Genomic DNA, 22861 nt, shown 5'->3' on the forward strand with positions numbered 1-22861 from the left:
TGGTATATAAATTTTCTATCAGTTTCTCAATAAAGCTGTTAAAAAACCTGAGTGCCCAGTGCTAAGCAACAGTAAAAACAGATCTGACTTCTGAAAGCAAAAGAGCAAGGTAACTATAAGAGAATTCAAACATCTGCTTCGTTTAAAGATTGTAAAATGACATTTCATCACCAGATTAGCATAAATATAAGATAACTACTATGTCATAAGAAGCAGGAAAAGGACATCCTAGAAGGGGGAAAAAAACCCACAATTTAAGTCTAGCTTCTTGGTTCATAAAATGAAAGAATGGCTTTACAAACCTGTATCTTTCTCAGTTTTATTTAAAAGAGAAAAATGTGTTTGTGTGTTTGCTGGGGGATATATTCCCAATGTGCGGACATTCCTTCCACGGTTTCCTGTTATCTGCATACATTTCACTCCAGTAATATCATCTCTGGTGAGAATATATCTGACAACCTAAATCGATCCTTTAGTTAATGCTGCCCCCAAAATAAGCAAATGAAGAAAATGCTAATGCTACATTTAGAGTATACCTGCATCTCTTTCCTTAGAGCTAATAAGACGACTCTTCTGAAGAGCAATAATATACCTGGTAAATAGAAAATTTTTTTAATCTTCGACAGTTGACAAAAATGAGGTTTTTAAAAAAAACTCTAATAAAAGTTCTTTCTTGTTCATGGTAAAAGCCTGAGATTACTATAAAAATCTATCCATGACAGTAGTTTATCAAGTAATGATATATCTCATATCTTGAGGGCTTTTCAAAGGTCATGTCTACCAAAGTAGAGATGTTACACTTATTTGACAATCCTAGAAATGAATTATACAACAGGGTTCCACGTTTTTTAAGTTCAAATGTTTTCAACACTACCCTACATCTGATAAGTTCATTACTACCATCTGGCACATGGTATATATATTCAATACTGCAGTGCTCTATCTATTCACTTCAAATTACAGAATCCAGAGACTTCCTTCCAGTCAAGATGGATGAATAGGTATGCATAATCATCTTCTTCTGCTCTACACACATACAAATGATAAAACAAACAAACAAACAAAAAACTATTGAAAATGGATACCCTCCAAGCCAATCATATAATTCATACGGAATTACAAGGGGATGGCAATAGCCAAAACAATCCTGAAAAAGAACAAGGCTGGAGAACTCACACTTCGCAATTTCAAAACTTACTGCAAAGCTACAGTAACCACGGCAGAGTAGTACTGTCATAAGGATAAACAGATCAATGAAACAGAACTGACAGCCCAGAAATAAACCTTTACATTTAAGGACAACTGAATTTCAACAAGGGTGTCAGGATAATTCAATAAAGGAAAAACAATCTTTTCGACAAACAGTTGCTGGAACAACTGAATATTCTAATGCAAAAAACTAAGCTGGATCAATTTCCTTACACTATATACAAAAGTTAACTCAAAATGGATTATAGACCTAAACGTAAGAGCTAAAACTATAAAACCCTTAGGGGGAAAAAAAAACAAAAGAGGTGTACATCTTCATGACCTTGAATTAGGCAATGATTTCTTAGATATGACACCAAAAGCACGAGCAGCCAAAGAATAGATAAATTTGACACCAAAAGCACAAGTGGCTAATAAACTGGACTACATCAAAATTAACAACTTTTGGCTAGGTTCAGGTCAAGGTGGCAGAGTAGGTAAACACTGTGTCTGCATCTTCTCATGACCACATCAAAATTATAACTAAACAACAGAACAACCATCATTGGGAGCTGCCTGAAGTCTAGCTGAATAGAATTCCCGTAGCTGGGGACAGAGAGGAGGCCTCAAGACAGGTAGGAAGGGTGGAGATGTAGAATGGGCTGGTCCCCATATCTGCTTGTGGCAGTTGAGAACCAGAGGAGCGAGGGATCCTGGCCCTTCATCGGGCTCCCCAGTCCAAGGTTCCAGTGCCAGGAAGAAAAACCTGTACAACCTCTGGCTGTGAAAACTAGATGAGACTGTGGCTGAGACAGAGGGCAGATAAAGTTGCAGATGTTCCTCTTAAGAGGCCAGTGCACAGACTTACTCACTGATGGACTCACTCACTTCACGCTCCAGCACTGGGGCAGCTGCCCGAAAAGCACCAAGGACATACAGAGAGGATCTGGCTTCAAGGCAAAGGCTGGTGGGGCAGCTTTCTCTCAGACAGAAGTGCTGGCAGAGGGCACTCTTCCTCTGTTGAGCCCTCCCACTGCCCAACCTGAAAACACAAGCAGCAGCATATCTGAGTCTCCATCAACATGGCTAACCCTGGTGGCCCTTCTCTGGTGATTCCGGGACCCCACCCCACCCAACTTGTGGGCTCACCTAAGCGCTTCCAGTGGCTTTTCCATAAAAATGACCTGTCTTGGCTCATGCTGCAGAGTTTCTTAAAATCTCTCAAAGGTTCACAAAACCCAAACAAGCAACATCTGGCCTCAGTGTGCTCCACGCCTCTTGCTGAGCAGCCCAAGCCTGGCACTAGCAGCAGCCTGCCTCGGTTCGTAGCTTGGCCTCTCCAGGCACCTCCAAGCCCAGGATAGGCGACGGCCATCTGCAGATCGTTTGGTGACTCCTGCCAGGTGGTCCAGGGGAAGGCATAGGCTAAGCCTGGACTTAGTCTGCAGCAGGGTCTCTCCCAGGAGGTCTCAGGGCTGGCACGCCCAGTGGCTAGCTTCTGACCAAGCTAGAGCACCACCTAGGGCTGCATCCAAGGACCACATACCCAAAGGGCAGACTGGGCCCCTGTAAAGCAAATCTTGCTCCGTAGGGTCAGCCCCTCACCAGCCTGTCCTCAGAACCAATTAGCCCAAGGATTATTCCCTCCCACTGACATGCAAACAGCAACCAAGGCTCAACTACAACAGGAAGGCACACACAATCCACACAGGGGACACACCTGGAACACTTGACTCAAGTGACCAGAGAAGACTGTGCCTCTGGGCCCCACAGGACCTATACGAAAAGCCATTTTCCTGAGACCAGGAGACAGGAGCCCTACTTAATAAATAGAAAGGAACACCCGGAGGCAGCCAAAATGGGGAGACAAAGAAACAGGTCCCAAATGAAAGGCTAGAACAAAGCTCCAGGAAAAAAAACCAAAAAACAAAATGGAGACAAGTAATCTACCAGATGAAGAATTCAAAACACTAGTTATAAGGAAGCTCAATGAACTTAGAAAAGAGTAGATGAACTCAGGGAGAACTTTAACAGAGAAATATAAAACATAAAAATGGAGACGGAGAACGTAAAAAAGAACCAGTCAGAAATGGAGAATGCAATAACTGAAATAAAGACTACTTTAGGAGGAATCAACAGCAGATTAGATGAAGCAGAAGACGAATCAGTAATTTAGAAGATAAGGTAGCAGAAAACACCCCATCAGAACAGCAACAAGAAAAGAATCCAAAAATACAAGGATAGTTTAAGGCAGGGGTCCCCAACCCCTGGGCCAGAAACCAGTACTGGTCCATGGTCTATTAGGAACCAGGACATACAACAGGAGGTGAGCAGCAGGCGAATGAGGGAAACTTCATTTGTATTGCAGCTGCTCCCCAGAGCTAGCATCACAGCCTCAGCTCTATCTCAGATCATCAGACATTAGATTCTTATAGGAGCACCGGTCCCTGGTGCCAAAAGGTTGGGGACTGCTGGTTTAAGGGACTGCTGGGATATCAAGCACAAGAACATTTGCATCATAGGGGTACAAGAAGGAGAAGAGAGACAGCAAGGAACTGAAAACCTATTTCAAGAAATAATGACTGAAAACTTCCCTAACCTGGCAAAGGAAATAGACATACAAGCCCAGGAAGTGCAGAGTCCTAAACAAGATGAACCCAAAGAGAACCACACCAAGACACATCATAATTAAACTGCCAAAGCTTAAAAACAGAGAATCTTAAAAGCAGCAAAAGAAAAGCAATTAGTTACCTACACAGGAACTTCCAAAGACTGTCAGCTGATTTCTCGACAGAAACTACGCAGGCCCGAAGTGACTGGCAGGAAATAGTTAAAGTGATGAAAAGTAAGTACCTATAATCAAGATTACTCTACCCAGTAAAGCTATTATTTAGAATCGAAGAACAGATAAAGAGCTTCCCAGACAAGAAAAAGCTAAAGGAGTTCATCAACACCAAACCAGTATTACAAGAAATGTTGGACAGACTTCTTTAAGAAAATTTAAAAATATGAATAATAAAATGGCAATAACTACATATCTATCAACAAACAATTGCTTTGAATGTGAAGGACTAAATGCTCCAATCGAAAAATAGATGACTGAATGGATAAGAAAATAAGACCCTTACATATGCTGCCTACAAGAGACTCACTTCAGATAGAAATACACACAGACTGGGGATGAAGGGATGGTAAAAAGGTATTTCACAAAAATGGAAACAAAAAAGGCATGGGTGGCAAAATTTTTACCAGAAAAAACAGACTTTAAAACAAAGGCTAAAAAAATAAAATAAAATAAAACAAAGGCTACAACAAGAGACAAAGAAGGACCTAGTAATTCCACTTATGGGTATCTATCCAAAGAAACCCAAAACACTACCTCAAAGGGATATGTGAATCTGTATGTCCATTGCAGCATTATTTACAAAAGCCAAGATATGGAGGCAACCTGGGTGTCTATCAATGGACGAATGGATAAAGATGAGGTGGTACATATATAGAATGAAATATTACTCAGCCATTAAAAAATAATGTAATCTTGCCATCTGCAACAACATGGATGGACCTAGAGGGTACTGTGCTTAGTGGAGTAAGTCAGAAAAAGACAAATGCCGTATGATTTTACTTACATGTGAAATCTAAAGAACAAAATAAACAAAACAGAAACTCATAGATAGACTATTTTGATGGTTGCCGGATGGGAGGGGACTGGAGGGGGTAGGTGAAAAAGGGGAAGGGAAGTACAAATTAGTAGTTACAAAACAGTCATGGGGATATAAAGTATAGCATGGGGAATACAATCAATATTGTAATAACTATATATGGTATCAAATGAGTACTAGATTTATCGGGCAATCACTTCATAAGTTATATAACTATCTAATCACTATGGTATGCACTAATATAATATTTATTGTATGCCAACTGTAACTGAAAAATAAAATTTTTAAAAATTAACTTTTGTGCTGTAAATCATATAAAGTAAAAGACGAGCCAAAAAACGAAAATATTTGTAAACTATCTGATAAGGACTGATACCCAGAATATACAAAGAACTCTTACAATTCAATAATAAAAAGACAACCTAATTTAAAAATGGACAAAAGATCTGAATAAACATTGCTCCAAAGAAGATATACAAATGGCCAATAAACACATGAAAAGATGTTCAACATTACTAACCATTAGGGAAATGCAAATCGAAATCACAATGAGATACCAGTACATACCCATTAGGATGGCAAAATAAAAATGATAGATAATAAGTGTTGAGAATATAGAGAAACTGAAACCCTTATCTATATATTATTGGTGGAACTGTAAAATGGCACTGCCACTTTGGAAAATAGTCTGGCAGTCCCTTAAAAAGTTAAACATAGAGTTACCTATGATCCAGCAATTCCACTCCTAGGTATATATCCAAAAAAATGAAAACATACATCTACCTAAAAACCTGTTTATGAATGTCCATAGCAGCATTATTCATAATAGTCAAAAAGTGGAAACAACCCTATGTCCATTAACTGATGATGCATAAACAAAACTCACAGTATAGAGCACGAACCAAGACTGGACGTATTTGGGGTACCAGGACCGTAAACAGAAGATGTAGAGGACAGGAATTCAACTTCTTAGAGTAATATGGAAAGAGACAATTGCCAGGCTCTTTGAGGGCTAACAACTGGGCAGCTGCCCATGAATCAGCCGCTGGTAAAATACCTTGACAGCTAATTCAGAAATGCACCTAGGAATAAAATTCTTGCCTGTGGCAGAGGTAAATATCAGAAAAACCTACGCAACAGGATTTAGGTCCTGAGCATACCTAGGGATTAGAACTCAACTTCTTCAAGGGACAAAACTCCTCTATCTCCTAATTATAAAAATTGGTTCTGAAATGTGGATCCCTGAGTGCCAGACTAAGGCAAAATTGCTCTATAGGGAAAAGCAAACAAAGGAAGAAAAAATTTTAAAAAAGAATTAATTCTCTCAAGGCAAACTTGCCAACAAATATAGATTACAAAGCATATGAGAAAATCCAACACCGTTTAAAAATAGTAACAAAGCACAAATAAAATTCCTTGTGGAAAAACTGGAAAATACAAATAAAAGATAATTCCATCTCCCAGAGACAATTTCTGCTAAGACATTGTACACACCACTCCAGACTTGTGGATATATAATCAAATACAAATATCCATGACATTATTTAATTAAAAAGGGGATCATATTCTATGTATTGTTTACTAACCAAATTTTCCACACCGTGATACCCTATCAATAAATATAATTTAACATTTTATTGTTATATTTTATTATTTTAAGAAATCGAAACTATAAATGGTCCTCTAATGTCAAAACACTTAACAGGGAATTCGTGTTAATTTTACTAGGTGTGATAAATAGCACTGTGATTGTTTTTTAGAAGTATTTATAAATTGAAGATTTATGCCAGAATAGTTTATGAGTAAACTATTATAATGTTTGGAATTGGCTTTAATTACTACAGGAAAAAAAGTAAAGGGAAAAAAAACACATTAAAGATTGATAAAATGCTGACAATTGTGAAAGCTGGATAATGGGTAGATGGGGGTTTATTTTCTCTATACTTGATATATTTGAAAGTTTCATTTAAAAAAAAAAGACCCCTATACCCTTTAACTGACATGTAGTGACTGAAAATGAGATATCTGGTTTGTTGCTGTGAGGCAATCAAGCGATTCCATTTTTGGAGATACTACTTGGTTGTATTATTTGTACGCTAAGAAAAGTCCCAGGAATAAGTGAAGTAGTTAATTCTACTAATTTACAACAGCTAACAATGAAGACGCTTAGGAAGACTGAAAAATCTGAGATTAAAAATATATTTAGACTATCTAATTACAACTATCTTTTGCTTTCGGTGTATGTTATAAACTAAAATTAAAATGAGCTGAATACATAATAATTAATGAAAAATACCTTAGGCTTAAACTGTGAAATGATACAGTAAATAAAACTCATTTAATGCAAAAAAATAACCTTAAAAAACCTGATGTTGAAGAATTTTTCATTTCTTAGGTTCTTAATTTGAAAATCTATTAATTTTAGAATTCCCCTCCATAAAATACTGAACTGGCTAAGATAAAATTCCAAAATTTTACATATTTTATAACAAAGGAATATAAGTTTGGGGGTTTCACTCAATATTTTCAAGAGTCTGTACTTTACTTTAAAACATTTGACAAATTTTCTAATAACAGGGTATGAATGCAACCATAAAACTAGATAACCAATCATGTCAATAAATAATACCCCCAGGAAATGTGTTTTATACACAAACGTAATTTCTGATATTTAATACATAAAAAGACATCTTCCACTCCTCCCACCTCCATCTCAGTTCTTTAAACAACAAATAGAGTTCTCCAAGTCTAAAGTAGTTGAGTAAGACTTCCACTAACCTTTATATATGCACTTGGGTAGATCTTATGAACAGCATCTCCAGGTGCACGCCCAGCTTCTCTGTCTAAGTAGTAACTCTGTACAAAGACTGCATGGTCGCTAAGGCACCTAACCCAAACATCACCTTCCCCTTTACATTCCAACTGCACACCTTTGCCTATGTGCAACCTTAGAAAGAAAAAGGGGATTATATTTCATTTTTTATAAGTATTTAAAAATATTAGTTCAGATTATACAGCATACCCAATATTGAAAAATTAAAGGACTTTATATAACACCATAACCAAAAGACAGCCATTGTTAACATTTTTGTGTATCTCATCCTTTTTTAAAATCTTAGTCATATATAATAATGATGAACATATATATAATGCTTACTGCGTATCAGGAACGTTTACCATAAACTCTCATTGAACTCTCGCAATTAAATAAACTAACTACTATTATTCCCATTTTATAAATGACAGAACAAAGGCTTATGCTACAGTGTCCAAATCAATAGTCACTAGCTATAAATGACTATTTAAATTAAAAATAATTTTGAAATTCAGTTAAGCACATGACCATATTTTAAGTGCTCAACAGCTATATGTGGCTAGTGGCTATTGCACTGGACGACACAGATATAAACCATTTCTTTCATCACAGAAAATTCTATTAGCACTGGCTTAGAGTTGGTAATTTGCCAAAGTACTGACAGAGCCAAGATTACATATTTATGCAAACACACAAGTTCTTAAAGAGTTGAAATTACACAATACTTAAAACTATGTATATTTTCCTATAATATTTCATCTGAGGCATTTACATTTGATTATATAAACTTTTTAGCATTTTAATGACTACATAAAACATCAAAGCATCAAATTTTATTTAACCATTCCCTTTTATTATTAGTTTTTCAACATTATAAATAACACTTGCAGAAACATCTCCATTTTATATTACTTCCTTTCAATAGTTTTGAGAAATAACATGAGCAGAGGAAATAAAAATTAGTTTTCAAATTGAATTCCAAAAGGTCTAATTATTATTCAAAACAGAGAGACCTCACTACTTTTAAAATGACCATCTTATCATATTTTAAATAACCTCTATAACTAAAATGGAATTCTTACAAATCTGAATTTTCAAGATGACTTTATTCTTTTATCATGTTCGATAACAATCTACATTGAAAATATAACTTTGAATAAAAGACAATATACTATGTTCAAAATAACTTTTAAAATAACTAACCATACAATCAATACCTTGCTCTCTCAATGGCTTCTGTCCTGTGGACATTGGAGAGTTGACCCAAGCAAAAGCGATCTCCTCCAGAAGGGTCCACGTATCCATCAACAGTAACAATAGGGCAGCTTGAAGGAACCTTAAATGTCTCTCCTACTTGAACATCCATTTCAAAGTAAGCGATGGAACACCAATACTCAGGAGCTATGAGAGATAAATGTGAGCTATCATCACCCCATAAGATAAAGTTTTGCCTAAAAGAAAGGATGAAGGGACAGGAGAGGCATCTGAAAATCATCCAAAAGAATCTGATTACAACAATGCGTTAAAAAGTAGGCATTTTCAATCTTGTACTAGTTCATAATGGGTTCCACTGGACAGATACTGGGCCAGCATTATTGATTTATCAAGCAAGATCTGTTCCACAGAGTCAATGCCACCACCTCCCCTTAAAATTCTGTAGAAGTTACAAAAAAGAAAGTGGTATGTTGTGTGATGATCAGCACTAACTCCTGTGTTCCTGTCAAAGCCACCTGGGCCATGAGAAGGGAGTCAAATCAAGTCCGACTAGAATTCTGCAGAAGCCAAGTACATTTACTATGGCATTGAGTTTTGATACTTTTACTCTGATGTGCACTTTGAATTTCAACTATACCTATAGATATACGTAAAATGATAATTAAAATGCTGTGACCAACTTATTTAATAAAATTGGCACCCAGCCATGATTCTGTTGACTATGAGAAAGTTTATGTTAATTTTTAAGGTCTGATAGAATATTTCATGTGTATTACAGAGGCATTCTTATGTTTTGCCTCCACTCTACTTTTAAAAGCTTAAGTCCCAAATATAAACTTCTCTGGAACAAAGAAGTAGGCATTTTTATGTCTTCTATTTTTCAGCTCAGTCCCTAGCATTCTTGAAACTCTAAAGCCACTTTTTAAAACCTCGAATTCAGTTCTTACCTCAAAGGACCCAGTCAACTGAGACTTTAAAGAATGGAAGTAATCAGAACCTAAAATAAATTATTTTACTATAATGTTTCATTTGACTGCACATATTTTCTAAGTAGTCTAAACTTTTATTTTTTTAAATAACACTGACTCTAAGACATATTCCAGGGAAATGTTCTTAAGAACATCAATCCATGGCACATTTTTCTAGATCTCTAATTGAGAGAAAAGACCTAAGCAAAACAGCCAATCAGATCAGAGTCAAGGTTAATTACACTCCAACTACACAGCTGCTGTGAACAGAAATTCTCAACTGTCTCTTGGGTGAAAGGTCATTTGTTCTAGCTCTATTTTTAATGAAGTCAATTCATGTTAACTATTACAATTTTAACTTTGAAGATGCATTTAGCATATTTATTTGAACAATAAATTTAAAATAATTTTAAATTAGAAAAATTCATTTTCTGCATCTCAATGTGTCATTTACAAACACTGAACTACAATTTGAAGCAATAAAACTCTCAATAGTCTGAAAAGATAGGTAGAATGACAAAAACATAGATCTTTTCAAGAATCTTAAAGTATAATATACTAAAGTACCTCATTAAAAACCCAGTTTTGAAATATTTATGAAGGTATTCCTTACAGGAAAATTATTTATTAAAGATATCACGTTATGCTATGAACAAGAAACTTCAGCAAACAACTGGCAGGTATACTGGTTGAAGTTTAAACTAAAGAGGTTTCTAAGACAAGATATCAATTATCCAATGTTTTGGCAACAAAAAACAGTAATACCACTTAAAAGAAGCCTTTATATAAATCAGTCCAAACAGTAAATTTTGTTACAAACAATGCCCTTAAGTCGTGAATGTTTACAATGCTGAGTAAAAAAAATAAGGTCCAAGTACATGCATTTCCTAGTTCACACTGAAGAACACTATCTAGAAGTAAAATTCCACAATGAGCAACTTTTTTCCATGAGAGTCAAAACGGGGGGAGAGGGGAAGAGTTGTATAATCTCCATGTTTAAATAAGAGAAATACACTTTATCATGATTAAATGCAACAGCTGCAACCGCACTTAAACCTTATTTTATTATGTCCCAGTCACCAAGAGGTTTTTTGTTGTTTGTTTGCCTAATATTTTAGACACCATTCAACAATGATGGTTACATAAAGCTGCATCTTAAAATAGGTTTAGAATGAGCTGACCTGCTAGCACTGGGAAGAAGTTTTAAGAGACTTAAGGATAAAAAGAAACTGGCATCAGAGTCACACCACAGACCAGGGATGAAAAATAGCCTAGATCAATCAAGAGAGATTAAAGCAGTAGGAAGGGGGGTTACTATCTGTAAGGACAGAAAGGGCTAGAGGTAACCTAAGTGGGTTCCGAAGACCTTGACAGTATTAAGATATAAAATTCCATGTGGAAAACTTTTCTATTTCACTCTAAATCTGCTAACACTTATTTTTAAAACAGGAGAAGGTAATAGGAATTCATTAAGTTCATTAAGCCTTTCTGGATCGCAAAGAATTTGCCACATTTGGGAGAGTAGGGATGAGTGGTATGGGCTTCAAGATGGCCCTCAATGATTCTCACCTCCCGATATTCACATCCCTGTATAGTCCCCTCCCTGCAAAACAGAATCTTACAGAAATGATGTGACTTTTGAGGCTAAGTCTTAAAAGACGCCAAGGCTCCATCTGGCTTTCACTTGATCACTCACTCTGGTGGAAGCTAACTGTCATGTGAAGACACTCAAGAAGCTCTACAGAAAGGTCCACACAGAGAGAAACTGGAGTTTCCTACCAACAATAACACCAACTTGCTGGGTATGTTAGTAAGCACCCCCAAAAGTGAATCCTCCAGCCCCAGAAAAGCCTTCAGATAATGGAAGCTCGAGCTAACGATTTGACTGCAACCTCATGAGACTCTGAGCCAAAGCAAACCAGCTAAGCCACTCCCAGGTCCCTGACCTACAGAAATGAAATAACAAATTGTTATTGCTGTTTTAATCTGTTGCAGAATAACAGATTTGATGAATATACAGAGTATGAGACATATAAGGAAGAGAAGCAGGTGCAAAAACAGCAGAGGGATGATATAGCCAAGCAAGCTTGGTTAAGCATCTCAGGATAGTTAAAGAATAAACAGATGAGGCTAGAGAAGTACACAGAGACCAGGATCGCACACTGTCTTCTGCCCAGCTAAGGAATTTGGACTTCATCCTATGGCAAGCAATGTGTAGGAGAATCTTTGAAAGTTCTTCAGCAGAGAAATAAGAACTAGATTCAAATTTTAAGAGAAATACTGATATCAGTAGAGATTAAATGGAGGGGAGGAGGGCACTATGATTAGAAAGTCTCCCAATAGGAAGATCAGTTAGAATATTCTTTTAACAATGCAAGAGGAGATATTAACAGCTGTGAAGTAAAACTGCTCTGGGGCCCATTAGTATTCACAGCCAAAGAGTTCAAAGCCATCTGGGTCCCAAGCAGGTGACTCCATTAAAGGTCAGCAGAGTTGATCCCCTTCCCCAACCACCTGGACAGAGACAGGATCACTTTCACCATTAAGTCACTTCCTATCCTACTCAAAGACAGAGGCTGTAGTGCCCATGTAGGGTGCTATATAGGTACATATCCTCAGAACTAGTTAATGCTGTTCCCTAACCACCAGGGCTCAAAATCAGTTAAATTCTGGGAAGAATGAAGTAAATCTATTAAGCGGCCAAAAGCAATTGCTGAATCCACAATTGAGTCCAAATAATTAGCTAAATGTTACCACTCCCAACCCTATCCCACCATTCCATCCAGGGTGGGTCTTTCTTCAGACCCTGATTACCCTCATTACTGAAGATCACCTTCTATTAAGCCACTGAGACCCCTGCAAGTTACCAGGGACCACTCCTGACTCTCAATGATGCTACCTCGAAGCCAGCAAAACTTTTCATTCTTATGACTCTAGATTTCACCATAAAAATAAATTAATTAAAAAAATTTTTTTTTCATTCTTATGACTCTAGATTTCCCTCTCTTATCACAATATATTTATTCACAAACAAAATTAAGATTCTGGTACAATGATTTTAATTAGATAATTTCAAATACAAAACCAAACTATTAAACTAAATTGTTTAGGGATACATTCATCACTTTCAAAGAGCAAAAAGTTAATATCCATAAAAAAGCAGGATAGTGGTTATCTCTGGAGGGAGGAGAGGAAAAGTTTCTGACTGAGACAAAATACATAAGGAAGGTTTCTGGGGGTGTTGCAATGTTTTAGTTTTCAATGCGGGTGGTGGTTACACAGGTGCTGGCTTTAATTATTCATTAGACTTTATGTACTTTCCTGTACATTTCTCAATAAAAATGTATAAAAAGACAAGACTTTTTGACTCACAAAAATGTATAAAACCACAACAAATATGAAAATATACAGAAAATCCACTAGCAAGGATACTTTAAACACATACATAATTTATATGTTTAAAAAAAATGTTTCTGCTCCACCAGCAGAATTTTTCTCCTAATCAAAACATTGTTTGCATGTTAAATCAGCACAAAGTTTATTAAACTATCATCACATCTGCTGATGAGCAGAGTAAAACTGGTTCTAACACTCTAATGTGATCACTATAAAGCAATTTAGCCTTCTGATCCATAAATTCTTTAAATCTCTTAAACTGAAATATGAGAAGAGTTATAAGCATAAAGATCTTATACTGTCATTTTTTAAAAGCCAGAAGAAAAACGTGAACCAACATAAATAATAAATAGGAGAACACTGTTTAAGAAACTTATGTAGCTCTATTTGAGGAACTGTGAGTCATTCCTTAAATTGATCATTATGGTTACTACAGTTGCATATTTTAAATCCTTATTGGAAATATATACAGGAATATTTACATATCAAATGATTTTCTGGGATTCCCTTCAAAATAATAAGTGAGAGTACGAATGAAAAGTAGGTGAGGGTATGAATGAAACAAAATTGGCCATTAGTTGTTAAGAGCTAAAACAGGGATGAGTACAATTGGGGTGGGAGGATAATTTCCTATATTATTCTGGTATTAGGTATATGTTTGAAATTCTTTATAAAACTTTTTTTTTAATTAGGGGAAAATTAAGGTGATGAGTTGAAATTATACATTTGTATAAAGAGAATGAAGGGATGGAAGGAAAGAAAACAAATCAAAATTCTATGTTTATGTTAAGAAGCCTTTGATATTTTATTTCTGAACTTTATTACTTCTATAGTTTAAAACTTATAGTAGAACTTTGAATTAAGAAAATCTACTTAGCTATTTACTCTTTTGGAAATAATTTAATCAGTTTCTAAATTCTACTTAACCAGGGATTCGTGAATCTATTTTCAAAGACAGAGTGAAGACAGAGTGAATTGTTTTTTCAGCATCTTCAGATGCTTCCCTGGCTTTTCAAGCTACAGTTTTACAGCTGTTCTATTTTGAAACTTAGTTTCTTCTGCTGCATATTTATGTATTCAATGACAAAACTGGCATTTTGGTATTTTATATTGTAGCTGAAAACACAGTTCTTTTCTTTTGGAGACAGTTAAAAAGAATCAAAAACAGTTTATGCATGACTACTCTAGCTACTCATAAACTATGGATTAACTAATGCCATAATGAGTACTGTACTTATCTAACAGCTTAAGTTATTCTGTAATTATTCTAAAACCTACATGTATATATGTTTCTATGACCACAAAGAAAAGTCTAAATACAGGAAATCGATTTTGAAATACACTTACCAGGATGATTAGAAATGGGAGGCTGGAATGCAAGCTCATTGTGAACTGGCCCTAAAGAAAAGACAATAAAAATCCCACTTTTATTTACTAAAAGTTCACCAATGCTAAAACTTTTATTAACCTTACTTAAATATAACTATCACACCTCAGGAGTTGTTTTTAGATCAAGGTTATGCAACATCTGAGAACTTAAAAAGCTTAGTTTGGATTACTTTATAATTATAATAAACAAATACTCTTGAATTACTTTTGTGGATATTTAATAGCTAATATTTTATTTATGTGCCAAGTGCTATTAAGTAATTTATACTTGTTGTATAAGCAAAATTTAATGTAAATTAAATTATTCATGTAACATGTAATACAATCTAATTTATAATGCAATATAAGATTGTTAGGTCTATTCTAAAAACAAATATTTATGGTTTATTACATTAAGGATATTTCCATACTGGAACAGTAGCTATTATAATTGAGATTATTATGTGTTAAGTCATTGTGCTAAATATCTCACATGAATTATTACATTTACTTCTTAGAACATCCTTTGAGACAGATACAACTTTTATTACCCCTAAGGCTTAGGGAAGTTAAATAACTTGCCAATGGTCACACAGACAGTTAAGGGTCCAAACTCAGAACCCTTAACTACTTGTTATGCTGGCACAGGAAGACATTAAAAATTATATTCTCTTAAGACATAGAAAAATAGTAACATAACTGGAAAAAAAAAAAAAAGCCAGGATTTAACAATATATAGAGACAGTATAATCCCCTCCTCCCTACAAATTAACGTATATCCATTTATATGACTGGAAGGAAAATATGTCAAAATATTAGAAGAGGATATCTCCAGGTAGTAGGATTCTGGGTAATTTTTATTTTCTTATTTACGTTTTTCTGTATTTTCCAAGTTTTCTTTGGTATTCTTAATCTTATATTGGAGGAAAAAAGATTTAATATATATGAAAAATGTATACTCTTGATTTTACTAAGCCAAATGAACAATGTTCCTATTCTGCCTGAAACTATAAGCTATGGTTAATCAGTAGAGTATCCCTCCCAATCGAAGTTATGAAGAGTAATGACAGATTCAACATCTGAGTGTCTATGGTATGCTGAATACTACAGTGAGGGAAACCTTGACACTCAACGGTTTTCAATTCACTTAGGGTGGATATACAGATACACACAAGATCTCAGAACATTTACAAAGCAAACAAACAAATGAATGGAATTCAATGTAGCGTTATGAAACATCAGCAACAGAGAAATGTATTTAGTAAACTCACGCCTGTAAAACAAAGGGATGATAACATAATTATGAAAAATAAATAATACTGTTTATAAAAATTACTGAAAGGCACAAATCGTTTAATAAAACTAAATAGTAAGATGAATAAAAGATGTAAAAACATTTTTTAAGAATAGAAAAAAAAATCCTCAAAAAGAAAAGGACCTTACAACAAAAACAAGAGCTTACAGTAATGTCCGGGATGGGGCGGCATAGGCGGGTGGTGCTGAAGATGGCCGTTTTGGTGGTGAGGCAAATTAGGTGTGTATGGTGCAGTCCTACTTCCAGTCCAGGTGGTAGTGCTGTCTAGAAATTAAGGCCCACATGGATTAATTTGCTTTTATAAAGTCTGCCTATTTTTTTCTCAACTACTTAAAAGATTTTTAAAAGCATGTACATACTATGATGATAAGTAGCTGGCTGACCAGTAAATCCATTCTGCTGCTGTCCTGGCTGAGGCCCTGAAGCTATCTGCAACAATCCTTCACTATGGCTGCCTGCCAGTATACTGGCAGGCTGACCTAGAGGAATGAGAAGACATTAACATGGTACATTTACAGATGCAATCCTATGGTTTTATACAGCAAACGAAGGACCAAATTATATCTGATAGTCACAACTACACAGATGGGCAAAAAGTGAAACTCATTCATCAAATAGCCCATCAAATAAAAAACCCTGCAGTCCTCTATAAAGGTAAATCTTAACTTGAATAAGTTCAAAATTATTCTATCTTAAGTAATGCCTACCTAATTTTAGTGGCCTACTTCTTCACGATATCCTTCAAATGCCAGCAAAATTCTAGTATATGTCTAGCCTATCAAAACCACTTCTTCAGAAACACATCAGCTCACCCCTGGCCACTCCATCCAGCTCTGGACCTTTCTGAGTAGGACTCCAAAAGTCAACTTAAGAAAATGTTAAAAACTGGAAAGTTCATTATTATCAGCACTGGTACTAGTAATGGCAGAATGCTAGGGTTTAATAAAAGAAAAGCAGAGCAGGCAAATATTGTAAATGGAATGTGATGAGTAAGGTGAGGAAGTTTAAAAAAAAAAAAAAGGTCAAGCTCCACACTGTCCAATCATAGTGCATTTGCTAGTTTAAAAAAAAAAAAATATATATATATATATATATATATGACTACCAGTCTACTTTGAAACTTTTTCATGTACTTTTAAAAACCAAGACTCATCTCCTTCCAAAAATATTATCATATTCCTGGATTTACAGTAAATTAGTTGCCCTCTCTATATGTAATACACCAGGAATAAGCTTCTTCTGGTTTCTATTCAATTGAAAACCATCCTATGATATTGCTTACTGACCTATATTTTAAGTCACCTTTTTTTTTAGTGGAAAAAGCTTAATTTCCTTAAGCAAGCATTAATTAATGGTTTATCTCATTTGAAAAGCACTGAAGTTTCATAATTGTTATTTGTCACTGGCATTACTACAATCTTTTCTTGTCTAAATGGGAGTATAATCTGAAAGAAGAGATAAATAACCACTGCTCAAAGTATCAAAGAAAAGGAACATTTTCTCTACAAATCACATTTCCTTAAGGCTAAGACTGGAAAAAGTTAATGAGAATATTTAACACTCCCCAAATTATTTATTTTTAAAGAATATGTTTTTAGTAACATCCCTTCCTGCTCAACTCAAAAAAATTTTTGCAAATTATCTTAAAGGCTAATTACATTTTTACTCTTAACAACTGTACACACTACATACTCTCAGCTAACTTAAAAATCTGTCACTATACAAGAGAAGTTAAATAATTTTAATTTATAGATATTTAGAAAGAAGCCCTGAAGACATTCGGGTGCCAAATGAACGTAAACTGTAAAGTACCCCATGAACTGCAGTTATCTATACTGAATGTTTCCACTACACAATTCCAAGTACATAAGATGAAATTAAACAACTAAATCAGCTCATGTAAAACAGTCTTCCAATTCTTCTATTTTAGTCCAATTTCTTTTCTTTTAATTTTATCAATAAATTTTTCTGAGATCTAATGGGAGAAACTTTTTGCAACAAATTCTAAAACCTACAGTAATTACTACTCAATTGTGAAAATATATCCAAAAATACCAAGACAAAATTATCTGCATTTCATTCATATCACTTTTTCTGGTCATCACAGGACTCAGCCCCAGGGAACAAAACAGTTAAAATGCAGTCACTTTAGCAAGCATCAACAAGGCTTGAAAATTCAACCTCTAGATACTATCAACAGAGATCAGTAGCTGTGCTCTAGCACTCATCTATGCTGTAATACACCTTTTTTTATTCTCTATCACTACCCACTTTGTCAACTATATTCCCTAATCGGTAAATAAAGAGTAGACATAACAGAATCATCAAGCAGTTAGGAGTCCAGGTTCTAAAGTACGTGCTTAACCTATATGACCTACCTAGAATATGTGAAACTATGCTCACATAGTTTCACAGAGACTATCTGAGTCTCTATGCTGAGACTGTCATTTAACGTAGCAAATACAAAAGATATCACTTTGAAGAGATGAAATAAAATGGGAGAAAGTTGGTATTTTTACTTGAAAACTCAATTATATAAATCAGTCCTCCATTTATTCCAAAGGTCAAATTTCTATACTGAATCTAATCAGATATTAGACAGAATAATGTTCCCTTTGGTAGCAGCTAACAAAGTATTAGTCTAGATCTATCAGCATCTAGTGCTGATGGGGGCTTAGATACAATCTCCTTAGCAACCAGATGTAAAAACATCATACACATGCCAAGACTCTGCTCTGTGATTAATTTTTTTAAAAAAAGAAAGGTACTATAAGCAGCAAACTGTCCAATCTTTGGTGACTAATAAAATAAATAGTATTAACAGAACCAGGCCATTACTGCTTGGATGAGGCCCCAGGAAAAGCTGAACCTAATAGCCCTCTAGCAGGGATGGTCGCCCCTCTATCAGGGGAAAACCTTTACGAAATAGACTTATTTTTAAAAATATATATATATAGTTAGTTACGTAGAATCTAGATTTATTTAGAAATTGACTAAAATATTTAACATCTTGAGGATTGTAAGTTATAAGAAGTTTGTTAAGATCGCTTCTAAGTTTGCACAATGGGAGACTGAGATGACTATTATAAAGTAATATTCTGCCAGATAAAGCAAAATAAAAACTGATTAAAGGAAAGCAGGCAATTGTATTAATACATTTTTTAATAAACATCTTGGTTTAAAACTATTTGTTAACTACTTAAATATTTCTCTAAAATGTCTCTGAAAGCTCAAAAGGCTTCCTACCTTCTTCATGTAATAGTAAAGTACAAATCAGACCATTAATTTAAATCAATATCATAATCAAAGTCATTAAATTCCAAGTGACTATACAGCGACATAAAAACCTTTAAATAAACTATACACCATTGTTTCCAGGACCAACCCAAAAGCCTATTTAATACTTATTTACCTATGAAAGATACTACAGCACTTTTAATTTTTACTTACTAGGAGTTTTCCTCCAAGTGATTATATATAAATATTCAATGGTTAGGGAAATTCAACTTGCTCACTATATCTGATTCTACAACTCACTTGTGGAAGCCACAGGAATGTTGGGAAAGTTGGTGGTGCTGGTAGCATTAGACTCAGATGGAGCTAACAGAGCTGGGGTGCTGTATGTCTCTGTTGATGCACGATTACTTGGTGGATGTTGGATGGTTTGAATTGAATGCCCTTCGGTGGATAACGATGGCTGTCCCTCGAAGTCATGAACATATTCATCCTTCACCAACATACTTGGTGGAGCTATACAGAAAATTAAACATATTTTAAAATCTTATAAGCATCTATTCTCAGAAAAAAAAATCTTATAACATAACACCTAAAATCAACTGAAGTGTAAACAATTCTAACTTGAAATTTTTTCATATATTGAAAGCATACTACTTTATTAGCAAAAGCTATTCATTTAGAGGTTGTGGCATCAGATAAGTTTTATCAATCGATTTGACTGACTCCCTGAAATTTAAAGTTAGACTACATTCTAACAACTTCCAGCAATGGTCCTAAAGAGGTATTCCTTAGTTTCTTGATTAACATAGAATAATCATCTTAAATATGTAATGAGAAGACTAAGTTGAGATCAAGTACTTAGCTATATCTTTTTGCTAATTTCACACTGTAGAAGTATGAACGAGATCTGATAGCTACCCAATTCCAGGATCTAGAATTATTAAGTAACATAGTCTTTGAAAGTGAAGTGTACTGAACATTTCCAAAGAGTTAGAACCAGACAGAGTTATCTTAAATGGTAAATCAAACTGAAACTTCCTTCTAGAAACCCAATCCAAATAATGTTTAATAAATATGTGGTATGGAAACATTCAGCAACCACCAACTTTAACCAATGTTACAAAACTAGACTTTAGCTGATACAACACCTTTTCTTGAACAAACAAGGGAACAGCTGGCTTTGTTGTGAGGGAAAAAAAAAAGTGAAACTGCATTTATATCAACTGTTCTCTACTCAGAATCTCCATATTAGTTTTTGGGCTACTGTTTTGGGATTTGCTTTTTATCTTTAGCAAATAATCCTTTACTGCTTCTGAACTAAGACTATCCCAGAGTTTTACAATCCATTGAACTTTAATACTAGGTTCTCTTTTTAGATAGTTAAATGTCCACAAAAAGATACTCTCTTTTCCATTAAGAATCAGCAACAGTGCTCCTTATCTTTCCCTACATCGATCTTTAGAAAAAAAAGATCTTACACATAAATATCAATTACCTGAATGACTATTTTGTTATTAAACTGATAATATTTCAAAGTGGTAATAATTCACCATACAAATTCCTATGTACAATCTCTTAAAGGACTTTTTCATGCATCAAAAATCATGAAGACATTGATATTTTTAAAACCCATAAATCCCACTCCAAAGAGTTTCTCTTTAGAAAATCCTATGAAAACAAAAATATAACCAAAGGGATGCTTAACACATGATTATATATCAGTAAAAAAAACCCAACCACTTACCACTAATGTTGGCCAAATTATAAAAATATAAAGAAAAAATTATTTGGGATATACAGTGGGTATGACTGAATTTATTCAATCTTTTTTAAAAAAATTATACTCCAACGAAGTTCTATAATTTTCTTCATATAGAGCCTGACATCTCTAATTAATTCCTGGATATTTTAGGATTTTTTGTTGTTATAGGGACTGGGATCTTTTTACCAAGATACTAGTATTGCTAATACATAAGGAGAAAGCTATTGATTTGAGGATATAGCTGGTCAAACTGATACTCACTGCTTCTGCTTTTCAGTTGACTCTTTGGCTTAATGTGCAATCATAACGACTAAATTCTGCTTTTAAAGGAGTATGCCTCATAACTTTTTCTTGCCTGATATGTTGGCTAAACTTTCCCAAGTGTTAAGTTTGGGACTTCTACCAGTCTCTTTAATCAAATAACTTAAAACATATGTTTCTTAGGTAAAACTGTAAGTATCAACAATGATAGTTGTCTGCAATATATTTTTGCCAAGAGAAAAAAAGGTTATAAACATGATCATATGCATGTTTAAAGATCATTTACTATAAGTAAAAAAAGCAAGGTCCAGAAAAGTGCACAATATGCTTTTTGTGTACGAAAGGAGGGAAATAATACATGTATTTTTGCATTAAGAAACCCTGTAAGGAAACACCAGAAACTAATAAAAGTGATTACCTGAGGTAGGGGGGAATGGGGGCAGGGGTGGGAGCACTTCTTTTCACTGTATACCTTTTTATAGTGTTTTGATTTATGGACCATGTATTGCCTATTCAAAAAAATAAAATTAAAAAAACATATAGTATATATTTTTAAAGTCCAGAAAAACAGACACCAAGCTATTAAGTATTTCTCTTTATGGACTAGCATTCAACGATTTCATTCACTGAAAAAATATTTATTGAGCACCTATGTTCCAGGTACTGTTCTAGCACTTGGGGTCCACCAATAAACAAAAGGAGCTTATAGTCTTTTATAGTATTCTTCTATTGTTTAAATATCTAATAGTGAGCACTCATTACTCCAGCTCCTCCTAGCTGTCTAATCTTGGGCAAGTTCCTTGACCTCTCCAGGTACCAATCTTATCTGATAAGATGTGGATAATGCCACCTACCATGTACGGGTATTATGAAAATGATGATACAATACTTATAAATCTTTTAGCTCGGTACCTGATACAAAATGAGTACTTAATGTCTGCCATTATGATTTAGCCATGTTTTTAGAACAGTCATACATGTATATAACGATGGTAAAATGTCTGATGAGGGGTAAAGAATGTATAAGAAACAGAAAGGGTGAAGCCACTGGGCTCATCCTCGGTCTGTGCTCTTTATCACCACCAGCAGTAGACCATAGCACTTGTCTGATGATACTGTCACTATCTTATTTACTTTTTCTTCCTTCCACTAGATTATGAGCTAAGTGGAGAAAACATGCCTTATTTATTCTACTGTCCCTGGAACCTAACACAGTACCAGGCAATACATGCTCATTAAATATTTGTTAAATACACAGGTCGATGTGGTGATGGAAAGTTTCACAAAAGAGATGAGACAGGCTGAAAATGATTACCATCATGATCCCAACTCAAAAGTGAAGGAACTGTCCCATTTTCTTAACTTTTAGTTACCTGGCCTTGGATTATTTCTTTGTCCAAATCTAGAAGGAGTTATGAGAAATCTGTTGTTTTCTGAGAAAATAAGCCTTTGAAGCCAGCCTCTACATAACCACCAGCAGGGGGATCTATCTACAAGGCTGAAGACAGCCCTAGAGCTACTAAAAAGGCTATCAACCCATACAATCCCATCAATGAGAGGTACTCAATAACAACAGTATTTTAGGACAGGGGAAGAATGTGATGAGTCTTCAGGAATGGATCCCTTCACAACCACCCTCCTAGGGAGATTCTGATATAGTTATCACTATAGTCT

The 22861-nt window shown here is 34.8% G+C and overlaps 1 protein-coding gene across 3 annotated transcripts in view; it reads right to left on the reverse strand.

Moving 5' to 3' along the window:
- The window catches only part of SMAD4 (SMAD family member 4), a 39097-nt gene that overhangs the window by 12943 nt on the left and 3293 nt on the right, over positions 1-22861 (reverse strand). For 2 of the 3 annotated variants that reach the window (XR_002780572.1, XM_011360481.2), the window contains exons 4-9: positions 19465-19677; positions 16287-16406; positions 16075-16191; positions 14592-14642; positions 8883-9066; positions 7629-7797 (exon numbers count right to left, since the gene is read on the reverse strand). Coding sequence is in view for 2 of the 3 variants with exons in the window: in XM_011360481.2 (XP_011358783.1) it covers positions 7629-7797; positions 8883-9066; positions 14592-14642; positions 16075-16191; positions 16287-16406; positions 19465-19677 (854 nt within the window). In the remaining variant the exon portion in view is untranslated. The remainder of the gene's footprint in view (positions 1-7628; positions 7798-8882; positions 9067-14591; positions 14643-16074; positions 16192-16286; positions 16407-19464; positions 19678-22861) is intronic. The other variant, XM_023531077.1, reaches the window with a different exon arrangement.

This window comes from Pteropus vampyrus, unplaced genomic scaffold (genome assembly GCF_000151845.1).
Source record: "Pteropus vampyrus isolate Shadow unplaced genomic scaffold, Pvam_2.0 Scaffold3, whole genome shotgun sequence".
Taxonomy (NCBI): Eukaryota; Metazoa; Chordata; class Mammalia; order Chiroptera; family Pteropodidae; genus Pteropus; species Pteropus vampyrus.